The following is a 13,306-nucleotide window of genomic DNA, read 5'->3' as shown; positions in this document are numbered from 1 at the left end:
CTCTGCATCTGCTTCCATCAGTTACGGGATGAAGGCTCTCTGTTGACAATTAGGGTAGTCTCCAATCTGATTACAGGGGAAGGCCAGTTCAGGCACCCTCTCCACTATTGCTAGGAGTCTTAGCTGGGGTCATTCTTATGGATTCACTCATAAGTGGATATTAGCTGTAAAGTAAAGGATAAGCAGGCTACAACCCCAGAGAAGCTAGGTAACAAGGAGGAGCCAAAGAGGGATGCATGGATTTCCCAGGGAAGGGGAAATAGATGAGATCTCCTGGGTAAAACTGGGGGGGGGGATGCAAACATGAGGGATCGGGTTGATCAGGTTAGAGGCAGGATGGAGGGGGAGAGTAATAAAAGGTATCTTGATGAGAGGGTGAATTTTGGGATTAGGGAGAAAACTGGTTCCAGGAAAACTCCCAGGAATCCATAAGGATGACCCCAGCTAAGACTCCTAGCAATAGTGGAGAGGGTGCCTGAACTGGCCTTCCCCTGTGATCAGATTGGTGACTACTCTAATTGTCAGCAGAGAGCCTTCATCCCATAACTGATGGAAGCAGATGCAGAGATCCACAACCAAGCATTGGGCTGAGCTCCGGGAGTCCAGTTGAAGAGAGGGAGGAGGGATTGTAAGACCAAGGGAGGGTCAGGATCATGACAGGGAAACCCATAGAGACAGTCACGAACTCTTGACCAACAGCTAGGGAGCCTGCATGTGGATGACAGCTGTGTAGCTTGGACTGTTTGTGGGGCCCCTGGCAGTGAGATCAGAACCTGTCCCTGGTATATGAGCTGGCTTTTGGAAACCTATTCCCCATGATGAGGTCCCTTGTTCAGCCTTGAAGCGGGAGTGGGGGGCTTACTCCTGCCTCAATTTGATATGCTGTTTAGCTTTGCGCCTTTCCTGGAACTCGCTTTGGAGACCAGTCTGGCCTCGAACTCACAGAGATCCACCTGCCTCTGCCTCCCGAGTGCTGGGATTAAAGGCGTGCGCCGCCACCACTGCCCGGCTGATAAGCACCACTTTCTGTCAAACCCTTTCCAATACAGAAACTGCCGTGAGCCATCAGCCGAGTTCATCTTAGAAGCTGACCGAGTTTCCTCAGCACACAAGATTGAGAGACATCTCAGCTACTGAACAGGGACTGCGGCCTGGAATCTTCCCACCTCTCCAGGCAGAGATGAGGCCTGGATAGAACATGGCCCGTGAGCACCGGCCAGCTAGCTGCTGACCACTGTGTCTCTGACCCTAACCCTTTAAATCTTTTTCATGCTGTACTTTTGAGGATTTGGACTGCACCTTCCCCCTTAGGAAAGAAGAGATGGCATCTTATTCCCAGCCAAGGATATGCAAATAGATTTGGGTGTCATGGCATGGGCTGAATCAGGACCGCTGTGTTCATTATCTTGATCAGCTCAGCTTTTCCAGTTCAGTTTCCATGTTCACAAACATGCCACCACTGTCCTTGCTAAGGACCAAAAGACTCCCATTCACAGCCGCATTTGATAAGAAAAGACTATCTTGTCGGGCGGTGGTGGCGCATGCCTTTAATCCCAGCACTCGGGAGGCAGAGCCAGGCGGATCTCTGTGAGTTCGAGGCCAGCCTGGTCTCCAAAGCGAGTTCCAGGAAAGGCGCAAAGCTACACAGAGAAACCCTGTCTCGAAAAACCAAAAAAAAAAAAAAAAAAAGAAAAGACTATCTCTTCTGTTTCCGTTACAGGGGAGCTGGTGGAGGTTCAGCCTCTCTGGCTTTCCGGATGGCTCAGCTATGTGAGCCCGTAAGCACAGGATGTTACTGCTGTGGACCAATACTTGACTGGTGGGGGACTGAAGATGGGTATATGCACTTACCCAGTGCTGAGTCTCTATGGTCAGAACACACAGGGTGTATAAACAAAGCAGAAATAGCCGTTAGTCCTGTCCTCTGGAGACAATTCCCAAAATAATTTTGATATAACCACTTCCATATTTTTTTTTGTGTGACAACAAACCATATATAATTAATATTGAGATTCTACTATGGAGAGATTTTCATATTGCTTTTTAAAAAGGATTGTATTGAATTTTCCTGCATTATTAAATGCATTTGAAAACAAATGGTTAATGATCAAAATATTCAGCTGTAGAAATTTACCACTTAAGTTCTGTTCCATGGATGGGATTCTAATTTGTTTTAAAATTAAGAAGGTTGAGATGTAGATATTTACACACCAATCTTCATGCATGTTCCTTTAAAAATTATTTATGTGCATTGGTGTTTTGCCTTAATGTATGTCTGTGTGAAGTTGTCATAGAAACCCTGAAACTGGAGTTACAAATAGGTGTGAGCTACCATGTGGGTGCTGGGATTTGAGCTTGGGTCCTCTGGAAGATAAACCAATGCTCTTAACTGCTAAGCCACCTCTGCAGCCCATCCCTTTTACTTCTTAATGAGTTCCTGGGAATAGTTTGCTTGGTCAAAGGGATTCACCATGCCCACAAAAGCCATGAGTGTTGCCAGCCTCAGGCTCTGGTTGGCATCCCTACCCTGCCATGTGCTTGCCTTCAACCATTGCTCTTGTGGGTGAATGTTTGTACTGAGCACTTGTAGATCTTGGGTTTCCTAGAAGTCTTCACAGAACCCTTTGTGGATGGATGGATGTTGCAAAAGCTGACTTTGTGATAGTTTTTCTTCTTGTTTGCTTCTGGCATCTACTCTGTGGTCACAAGTGAGAGGCAATCCCCTCTGCACCCCGTTAGAGCTTTACAGGTGGGAGATCTCTTTTCCAGATTGTTTGCCCTTAGCTACCCTTTCTATACTTCCTGGAGAAAGCAGTGATCCTCAACTGAAGGTGATTCTGCACTTTCGCCCTCAAGGAAGTGGATCAATATCTGGAGACATTTTGATTGGGTGTGTAGAGGGTGTTGCTACTGGCCTCTACTTGAGAGAGGCCAGAAATATGTTAAAGATCCCATATCCTGTTTGTAATACAAAATGTTCTCAGTGATTCTGAATTATTAAATATAAACTAGAGTTGGTATAGGGTTAGTAGTTAAGTCAGGGAATGGGAGATGGCTCAGTGGCTAAGAGAGCATGCTGGGAAAGAGCGAGGACTTGAGTTTGAATCCCCAGCATCCATATAAAAAACAGGGTGTGGCCAAGTGTGCTTGTAACCCCAGCACTATGAGACAGGAGCATCTTTGGGGCTTGCTGGCCACCAGTGTAACTCCAGGATCACTGAGGACCCTGTCTCAAAAGATTCTGTCAGAGAGTGATAGAACAAAACTGGGCGTTCTCTTCAGGCCTGCTTTGGTGTGCATGGGCATGCACACCTGTATATACACATGTGTATATACCCCCCCCCCCATCATACACAATGACAGAGAGAGAGAGAGAGAGAGAGAGAGAGAGAGAGAAGAAGAGAAGAGAGGAGAGAAAGAAAGAAAGATAGATGTTAAGATAAGGATAAGGAATGGGCATAATTTTTTGTTTAATATGGAAATATAGACCTTGCCTTTCCAGGAAAACTCTTATTTTTTTCTTTATTAATTCCCATCCCCTGTTTCATTGTGTATTTGTCTGTCTTTGCCTGCTCCTTCATACCCATGCACCCCCACAGACCCCCTCCCAAATCTTAAGTTATCAGGTTGCTGTGTGTAGGGAGAAGAGAGTGGCTGAGAGAGGAGACACATTGCAGTCTAGAATCTGGGTCTTTATTGAGGTTCATTGCTCTTTAGGAACCTTCTGAGACGTGGAAGAACCTTTAGGGATACCAGGGAGCTGGCAGGGCTTCAGCAGGAAGCTAGACAGGCCAGGGCACATGGCACAGAAAACCTGCTCAGTTCCAGTTCCAGATTTCCTCACAGGCTCGCCCAAGCTCCACAGTTAATTCTCTCTCAAGATCTTATTGATCCAGGGTCTGTAATGGGAGATTCTGGTGAAGACAGCCGGGGGCTTTGCATTCTGATGTACATAGGACGCGATGCCTTGGGCTATCCCAGCACACAGGAGGGGCCCTCCAGAGTCTCCCTGTTAGAGAGGAAACGCATGAAGAATGCCTCTACCTCTACCCACCCATTTCACCTTGGAGTTGCAGTGAGGGCTAGCCAGTCCCGGAGCCTGCACATCTTTCTTTCCTGGGGCAGCCACCACACCTTCACTCCATGTTTTCTGCACAGCGATGGAAGATGTAAACTTTCTCTCCTCACTCCCGTGGTTCCTAAACGCTGTGATTAGCTGACAATTTTCTGCCCTGCTTCCTTTCCTTCTAGCACTCAGGGCCCCCAGCAGTGGTTTTTGAAAAAATACTAGTAAGAGGATCACCTTGTATACATTTCGCATCTTCTTGGGATTGCCCATACACATCTGGGGTTCGTGGTGAAAACTCTCAAAGTGACGGCAGGCTTGGGGATCCAAGACACTCATTTTCACCTCTTGCAGTGTGTCGGAGGCTGGTTCATTCACGTTTGTTTGGCCCCAGCCGACTGCCCGGCACACCCTCCCAGGTGGGATGAAGTTTGATTTGGCTGAGAAGGGGAGGGTGCCCACGCCTAGGGTTAGGTTGGCTTTCTCCTTCAGCTGTGAAGGGAATGAGGGGCTTTTAGTGAGGGCCATGGGCTGTCGGAGAGGAAAAGGGCAAAACACCAAGTCCAACCAGTGGATAAGAAGGGAGTGGTGTCCTGAGTCAGGGCAGGGGAAGCTCAGGGCAATGGGGACCTGAAGGAAAAGTCTAAGGGAGTAGACTGGAGGGAGACGCTTGTTACCTTCAGTAACATGATGTCGTTGAGAACCAAATGGCCATCGTATTTTGGATGAGGGAATTGCTTTTCAACCTCAAGTTTCTGCCATGTGTCTTCTTTGACTTTTCTGTTGTGGGCTCCGAGGAGGACTGTGATAGACCTATTGTGAAGACGGAGGGGGGCTGAGGATGGAGAGTGCTTGCCTAGCTTACATGAAGCTCTGGGTTTGACCCACAGCGCTGTATAGACTGGCAAGGTGGTGCATGCCTATAATCTCTGCACTTGGGCAGTAGAGGCAGGAGGATTAGAAGTTCGAGGTCATTCTTAGCTACATAGTGAGTTTGAGGCCAGCCTGAGCTACATGAGACTGTGCCTCAAAAACAAACACAAATAAAACCAACAACAGCAACGACAAAAAGAAAGGACAAGGATAAGGCAGAGGCGGCTTCAGAGATGAACACATTTTGAGAAAAGGCTGGAATTCCTCACTGAGACTGGGGACTCTTCCCATACCCCCTTTCTGGGCTACTCATGGTTTTGGATGGCTCAGTTTTTAAGCAGGCAAGCAATGTGGAGATGTCTGCACTTGGGCCTGAAGGTGGATCTTGAGCTTGGGCCAACTTTCAGGAGAGAAAAGGCTTCGAGAAAGAGTGTTCCCTGCAGCAGACATACTTTCTAGGTCTGGGTCCCTTGGAATTGCTGGGGAATGAGCAAAAAATGAAGGACCTAGGGGATAGGGTTAGCACTCCCCAGTTTGGGGAGCTTTATATGGAGCCAGTCTTCTGCAGAAAGAGTTATGAGTCAAGTAGGAAGTAGGAAGTAGTAGTGTCCTATGGATGTTGTTCTGTCTTCCTTAGAAATGATGGGCTCTAGCCGGGCGGTGGTGGCGCACGCCTTTAATCCCAGCACTCGGGAGGCAGAGCCAGGCGGATCTCTGTGAGTTCGAGGCCAGCCTGGGCTACCAAGTGAGCTCCAGGAAAAGGCGCAAAGCTACACAGAGAAACCCTGTCTCGAAAAACCAAAAAAAAAAAAAAAAAAAAAAAAAAAAAAAAAAAAAAAAAAAAGAAATGATGGGCTCTGGACCCTGGAAACTGATGGCGTTCTTGAAAATGTCAAGGAGAGATGACCCAGAAAACTACCGAGTAGACACTGACAAGTGAGCATGAGTGTCTTCTCTGTTGAAGGGGGTATTGGAGAGGAGACTTTTGGAGAAACCTCCCTTGCCTCTGAGGGGAGCTGCATTTACACTGATCGAAGGTCAGGGCATCTGTTTAACAATCTCTCTCTCCGTCAGTTGACCTAGGCTCAGGATCCCTCTTCAGGTCCCACCTGGGCTTGTCCCAGGATGCTGCCCTGATGGTTTACCTTGTAGTTAGTGATAAACAACCCCTTGTCTCACCTTCCGGCACAGTGTGCAGCGGTCAGCACAAAATTTCGTCTTATGAGGAAGCCGCTGCAAGCCGACAGGTGATGGTCAGGAGTGACAATTTCCAGATAGGCCATGTAGGGGCGGGCGTGTGGTTTGCACTCCGTGCCCCCGATGATCTCCCCTAGAACAGAGAACCCCAGGGCCTGACATAGGTGTGGATGCCCTCTCCAGATGCATGCACAGCTGGGTTAAGGTTGGGAGAGGGTTCCCTTGATTTCCTTGCCCTAGATCCTGCCGGTCATCCTCTCAGACATCTTGATCAGATTTTCTCACCCACAACTCATCCTCCTCCAAATAGTCATTTCTTTCTCAAGGAACAGCAGCCAATCCTGCCTTAGATTTAGGCGGTTCCCGCTTCTGACTTCCCACATTCTGCCCTATCCCTGGCCCAGCTGCCTTCCTGCAGCCCATGTTGTCCAGGTTCCTCCTGTCCTGCCCCCTTATAGGCATAGAACTGCAAAATCACAAAGCAATCCTTTACTTGTGGAGTCTCCCTCTGTCTCCCACTTGCTTTAGGATTACCCTCCCCCGCAGGGTCAACACAAGCTTCTGTGTTCCTGGAGACCACCATGGCTTTAAAGAATGGGTGGGTGTGTTCCAAAAGGAGATTTCAGTCTGAGGCTCTTGAGAAGAGCTATGAGACCCTTTTCAGAGTCCCAAAAGTCAGACTAAACCTCGTTGTCTTAGGAGCTGACCCTGAAGACTTGCGAGGGAAGGACCCCGACACTCACCAGCTTTGGCGGTGGAGCCCAGGAGGAAGAGCAGCAGATGGAGAACGAGAAGACGCATCCTCTCAGAGGGGCTGCCCACAGCTGCTGCAAGCTTTATCTTTGGGTCTTAGGACTTATTACTCCCAGGGGGCAGGGGAGTGGCAGAGCTGTTATCACAGGAACTGTGTGGTCGTGTTTTTTTTTTAGAGTTGCTCTCTTCATGACTGGATGGTCCTCCAGAATGACACTGTTTTACTAGAGGTGGAACTGAAGCCTAGGTACTCAGGTGGGTTCTCAACTGTGCCTCTGTGTGGGTTAGGAGTGTGGGGGCAGACTATGGAGGAATCCTACCTTTTCTAGTTAGGCCAACTTGTTAAAAGTCCCTAGAAACTTGGGTTGAGGGTAATCTTTGCACTGAGCATCCAGGAGCACACAGGTTGCGATTACTATAACCCACAGTAGGAAATGTGTCTTTCAGAAAGCCTCAATGGACATATACATGTATAGATATGTACATGAGCAAACAAACATACACAATATGCCATTTTTGCAGAGTAAGGGGGGTTAAAGTATTAATCAGGGGTGGGGGAGAAAAGGGATACTGGGTAGGTTAATCCACACTAAAGTACTATTTAAAAAAAAAAACTTAAGGAAATCCACTAATTAGTAAGCTAATTAAATAAAGAGTTTGAACAGAATTACTATGCATGTGTGGCAAATGTCAATACTGGAAAACATGGGCTTTTAAATAAAAATCATAACACTAGGCATAGGATACCTCCCTATGAGTTACTGGTCTCCAGAACAACACAAACTACTGCCATTGCTCTTGGTCGCTTACCATAGCATCACGGTAAGGCCTTATTGCTGAAGATACCACACCTATTGGCTGCAGGAAATAGAAAATCAGTCTCAAACTGACCTGGAAACTTCTTACCTAGTTCTGGAAGGTACGATACAGGCTGCTGGGGGAGCAGACATCAATAGACTTATTCAGCTCTGGACCTTGTATACTGCAATACAGATCTGCCAGGCAAGATGTGTCTATTAGTGCCATAGTGGCATGACTATTATTGGGGTAAATAACTGATTTCTGATTGGATTTGATGCATACTCCACAGGAGGAGTATGCCTGTTATTGTAACCTTGACCCAAAGTCAAAAGCCTATGGAAGGTCTTAGGGTAGAACCTGCTATTGTTATTTTGTTTGATGGTAAAGTTGTCAAAATTTCCTCTAAATATTTGTGCTTATGATCATCGACCTGAGTTGCTGTCATCCTTGGTCAGAGAAGCTTCTCTTTGCAGCAGTCAATGTAGAGATGCGTAACTTGTCAAGAGAATGAGGGACTAAGTGCTCAGCCCTACATGGACATCTATATCACCTCTCCACTCCCCAAGCAACAGTCAAGGATCATTGTGGAAGAGGAGGCAGAAAGAGTGTGAAGATGGAGAGGAGCACGGTGAAAGGCTGTTTTCTGGGCATGGGGTGGCTGTCACACTCATGGACTTGAAGCAGCTGTGGTTTCCTGTACAAGCCTACAGGAGATCAAGCCAGCCTAATTCCTGCCATAGGCGGGGTAGATCATCTCCAGACCCCACACCAAGGAGCGACTGCCAGTGAATACTTGCTGGGGAGGCAGACGTCTTCTTCATAGAGGATGTGGCCCCTGATGGTTCTAGACTCATACACATGGCAGCACTAACTGGACTTCTTGGGTTATAAAAAAAAAAAGTTGGGAGAAAATTTCAAAAATAAAGAAAAATAAAAAATATAATATTCTGTTAGTTTTCATGCTATTCCATTTCATTACATTATATATTAAAACTTAAACAGCATTCCTCTTAAATAATGATTATCTGAAACACATTAACCTGCCTTTCTTCCTCTGAACCAGTGTTTATTGTCAGAGGAAGAGACAGAGGGAAAAAGAGAGATCAAGTAGAGGAGGAAGTCGACTCTAAGCTACTCCACACACTTCAACCCGAGAGTGAAGAGATGGGATGACCTTTCCTCAGTCTGCCATTCCATTAGATACCTTGTTACTTCCCTAGCAACCCCAACGAAAATTTCAGTTTTGTTGACCTGACCTTTAGGGTTTGTGGTGTAGAGCTAGATCTTTCTGATTTCAAATTAAGGATCCTTCTGCTCAACCACGGAGGAGAAAGAGTCTTGCTAAGTGTGAGGGAAGGGACAGAGATATGAAGTAAGTCATCTTCTCTGGAGGGCTGGGGTGGGGGTGGGTTCTAAACTGAAGAGTACAATGCCAATGTCTGAGAGTTAACACTTCTTTTTGTAACTACCTTGGAAAAACTGTTTATAGAGGTAGAATTGAAACTGGGAGGAAGACCACAGGACCTCTAACTATTAAAAACACATCCAGCACCTGCGTGATGCTCCCCTGGACATGGAAGAGCAGGTCACACAGTGCAGTGCAGTTTCTTTTGGAGACCACAAAGAGATTGGGTTCATAGCGGGGAGCCTGCAGAGGGTCAATGCTTCCGCACACTGTTCCACACGCCCTTGTGCCTGGGCTTGTGAGCACAGTGACCTGTTTCTTAGTCTCCATCAGCTAGTGCTCTCATCTGAACTTTCTGAGCCTATCACCCACTCCGATCCTCTCAAGAACAAGACGTTTACACACACTTCCCTAGAGTCTTTCTGCATCTGGGCTTTTTAGGGTTAGCATTGCTTTGTTCACCCTCTGGGGTTGTCACATAAAGCCCAGAATGCCCCATTAAATGTGTGTTTCAGGGGGACACCAATGACAACAAAACCCCAAGAAACAACACCCCAGATATTGAATGGAACCTTTACTGAAAACTGTTGTCTATCTAAAGTTGGAATTTAACTGTAAATCCTGTGTTTTCATTTATTAGCAGGACAGAGGAAGATCTGGAGCTGGAGAAGTCTTGTCTGGTGGCTCTGTATCTGTGAGACCAAGTCCCAGAAGCCTGGGGTAGGTCACTTAGGACTAGGTGACGCCTCCCAGCATCGTAGCTCAGATCCACCATCATTGAGTTGTGTTTTATCTGCTTGGCTGGAGGTGAGGGAAGAGATTGATACAGTTCAGTCCTCAGCAGGGCATCAACCTCATAAATATAGATCCATGATTTGCTTGCATTTCCTTTGTCTGATGTGAGTATAGTTTATCAGAATTCTGCTTTCTCTTTTGGCTCCCTTGTCTGCTTTATATGTTGCTGTGCTTCATAGTTTAGCTATGGTTTGAAGATCATGAAACTGGGAGTGTGATTAGTTAGAAGGGAATGGGGGTCTCTAGGAGATCTTGTCTTCACTGACAGGCAGTAACTGATGAAACCTGTGATTTGCATTGTCTCAAGGAAGTCGTGTTAGGTACTCTTCTCGTTGCTACAGTCTGAGGGTGCTGTCCGTGATGGAAAGACATGGCAGCAGCATTGTGAAGGGGTGAGACCCACTGCATCAGCAGTCAGGAGAAAGAGAGCAGACAGGAGGTGGGACTCCAATACAAAACTTAAAGACCAGCCTACGGCAACCAACTTCCTCCCTCAAGGCTGTACCTCTGAGGGTTCTACAACCTTCCAAAGGTGGTGCCTCTAGCTGAGGACCCAGTGTTAAAGACATGAGTCACAGAAAACCATTCAAGATGTTTGATCAATTCACGATACAATAGTGTATATAATATACACTCAAAATTTCATCATCTACAACATTATAAAGCCATTGGGAAAACTGGACTATCATAATAGAATATGTCGTAGAGTGTATGCTCTGGCAGGGACAGCCACCACCCAGGGGTGGTTAATTTCCTTCCTTCCTTCCTTCCTTCCTTCCTTCCTTCCTTCCTTCCTTCCTTCCTTCCTTCCTTCCTCCCTCCCTCCCTCCCTCCCTCCCTCCCTTCCTCCCTCCTTTCCTTCTTTTCTCCTCTCTTCCTTCCTCTTTTTGTCCCTCCCTCCTTCCTTCCCCTCTCCTCTCTCCTCTCTCATTTTTCATTTTGAGTCAGGCTTTTATGTGGCCTTGAACTCCGTATACAGCTGAGACCATGGCCTTGAATCCTGATCCTCCTGCCTCTGCCCCTCAAGTGCAGGGTTATGTGTGTTTAATCCTAAATTACTATGTCCAGTTTAGGATTTGTTTCTTAGGAGATAATTTTGTAATGTGATGCTAAAAATAATTAAGATGTTCAAGATCTATTCAGTGCACAAAGGTGACTCCAAGCTAACATTTAGTAGCTCTGCATTATGAAATGAAAAGCTGGGTATAGTGGTAGACACTGCAATCCTCAGTACTTGGAAGGCTGAGGCAAGATTATGGCACTTGTCCCTGGCTAGCCTCGGCTTAATAGCAAGATTTTGTATAAAACTAAACAGAATGAAGAAAACCCCCAAATTATTTATGCTTAAAAATGACAAAGTCATATTCTGTAGCAAATCTTTCTCTGTCCTTCCAGCCAGCTCCCAAATAATGACACAGAAACTTCTTATTGATTATGAAAGCTCATCCTTAATCTTGTCTCACCAGCTCTTATAACTTAAATTAACCCATTTATATTAATGTATGTTCTGCCACATGGTATTACCTCTCTTCCATCTTATACCTACTCTTTCCATTCCTTGTCTGGCTGGCAACTCTGCCTTTCTTCTTTCTAGAACTTTTGCCTAACCTCTTCCTGCCTAGCTATTGGCCATTCAGCTCTTTATTAAACCAAATCAGAAGGCACCTTGGCAAAGACACATCTTCACAGTATAAACAAATATGCTGCAACATCTTTCCTTCTTAAAAAAATGTTTTCAGAGCTACTAAAATTTTTCATTTAGAAAATAATTGATAAAGTATTCCTTTGGATAGTACGAGAACAGATGGGGGCAGGTAGTGACACTGGCTGGAGGACATTAATCAACCCCGGCTTCTTTCTTCTTGTCCCATGTCACCAGAGACTGGATTCTCCTCAGTGTAAGCTTTTTTTGTTTTCTGAAGGCAAACCTTTGGTCACCTGTAAATCCTTCTCACTTGCAATTTCTTTGGGCAGAAGATATGCCTTTTTTTCTGACTCTTGCATTTTGTTTCTGCTTTTGCAAGGCTTGGGTGAGAAGCGGCTGGCCTCCTCTGGATGCTTCCTTCAGCTGCTGCTGGCTGAGCTTGCTTTGACATCCTCCGTGGGTGTCTGCTGCCAATGGTGCATGGAGAGGCTTCATTAAGTTGAATTGCTCAGCCCTGCTACAGTACTCACCACAGGCAAAACCTTCTAATCTATGTTTCCCTTGCTGACCTCATGAGGCCCTGCCCAGGGTTCATCGGGCAGGTCATTATTGTACCCTATCCACCATCCCTAAGAATGAACCGCTGTGGTGGTAACCAGGCTCTGGATTTTGGAGCTTCTGGGCCACCAACTGCTCCTTTGACACCAGGGGCCCATGTCATGGGGTTTGTTCTGTAGTGGTGACCTTCCTGGAAGCAATTCAACTTCCAGAATGAGGCCCCAGCACAGCCCTCAGGAGTTTCCATCTGCCCCACTTTACTGTGGGCCAGGTTGCAGGGTGGGGTAATCAACTCTCTCCCACATCCAGTTGCCCAGCTCCGGGGAGGAAGAGTTGTCCCAAGTACATGTTGTTCTTAGACTGTGGGGGTAAAGAGGCAGTGTGGCCTCAGCTGCAGGTTAGTGAGTGCTCACATCTCCTAGGAAAACACACAACCACGGTCTCTGCTTTGTATTTCACCCTTTGAGACTTTTGTGTAAGCCAAGGGTGGTGGGGCATGCTTGTAGTCCCAGTCCTAGAGAGGCTGAGGCAGGAGGATTATAAGTTGGAGGCCATTCTGAGCTATGTCGTGAGACTATGCCCAAATCAAACCAATCTAAATCAAAATGAAAAAGACCATACCACTTAATTGCACAACTATAGATTATAGAGCTAGAAAAAACAAACAAACAAACAAACAAACAAACAAACAAACAAAGTCACCTTTGAAACTGTAATCCAACACAGATTCTTTTTAAAGGTCCTTTTAGGCCGTTTAATCCCCATATGTGGGTTTTTTTTTTTTTTCATAGAGTTAGAGTTTATAGTCAGTCTTGTACTTGGATAGCTATCTTTAAAAAAAACTTTTTATCGATACATCATGCATTCTGATTCCACTCATCTCCCATCCCCTTGTTTCCTCTTTCTGCCCTTGCAACCTCCCTCCAAAAGCAAGATATAAAAAGTCCAAAAAGCCCCTCAAAAATAAAAAAACCAAACACATACACAAAATAAACAAACAAAAAAACAAAAAAATTTCAGCATGGAAGCTGCAGTGGGCCCAGTGAGTCACACAGTAGACCCTTTGGTCCATACATCTTTACCTGCAAACGCTCGCTGCAATGCGTCATTGGTCTGGTTCGAGGCCTCTGGCTTCTGCCACACTGTCAATACTGGGCTCCCATTGGGACTCCTCTCAGATATCCTGTTGTTGCCCCGTGTCATGGAGATCCTG

General features: G+C 46.2%; 1 protein-coding gene across 1 annotated transcript; it reads right to left on the bottom strand.

The window, feature by feature from the left end:
- Positions 1-3,671: 3,671 nt before the first annotated feature.
- LOC114708743 (chymase) lies at positions 3,672-6,982 on the bottom strand. The gene is made up of 5 exons (XM_028892237.2): positions 6,880-6,982; positions 6,119-6,269; positions 4,744-4,879; positions 4,304-4,558; positions 3,672-4,009 (listed from the first exon to the last, which is right to left on the bottom strand). Exons 1-5 carry the CDS (start codon positions 6,935-6,937, stop codon positions 3,866-3,868), a joined length of 744 nt encoding a protein of 247 aa, XP_028748070.1. The 5' UTR covers positions 6,938-6,982; the 3' UTR covers positions 3,672-3,865.
- Between the last annotated feature and the right edge of the window lie 6,324 nt (positions 6,983-13,306).

Source organism: Peromyscus leucopus, chromosome 9 (assembly GCF_004664715.2).
Source record: "Peromyscus leucopus breed LL Stock chromosome 9, UCI_PerLeu_2.1, whole genome shotgun sequence".
NCBI classification, from domain to species: Eukaryota; Metazoa; Chordata; class Mammalia; order Rodentia; family Cricetidae; genus Peromyscus; species Peromyscus leucopus.
This window is presented reverse-complemented; position numbering and strand designations above follow the sequence as displayed.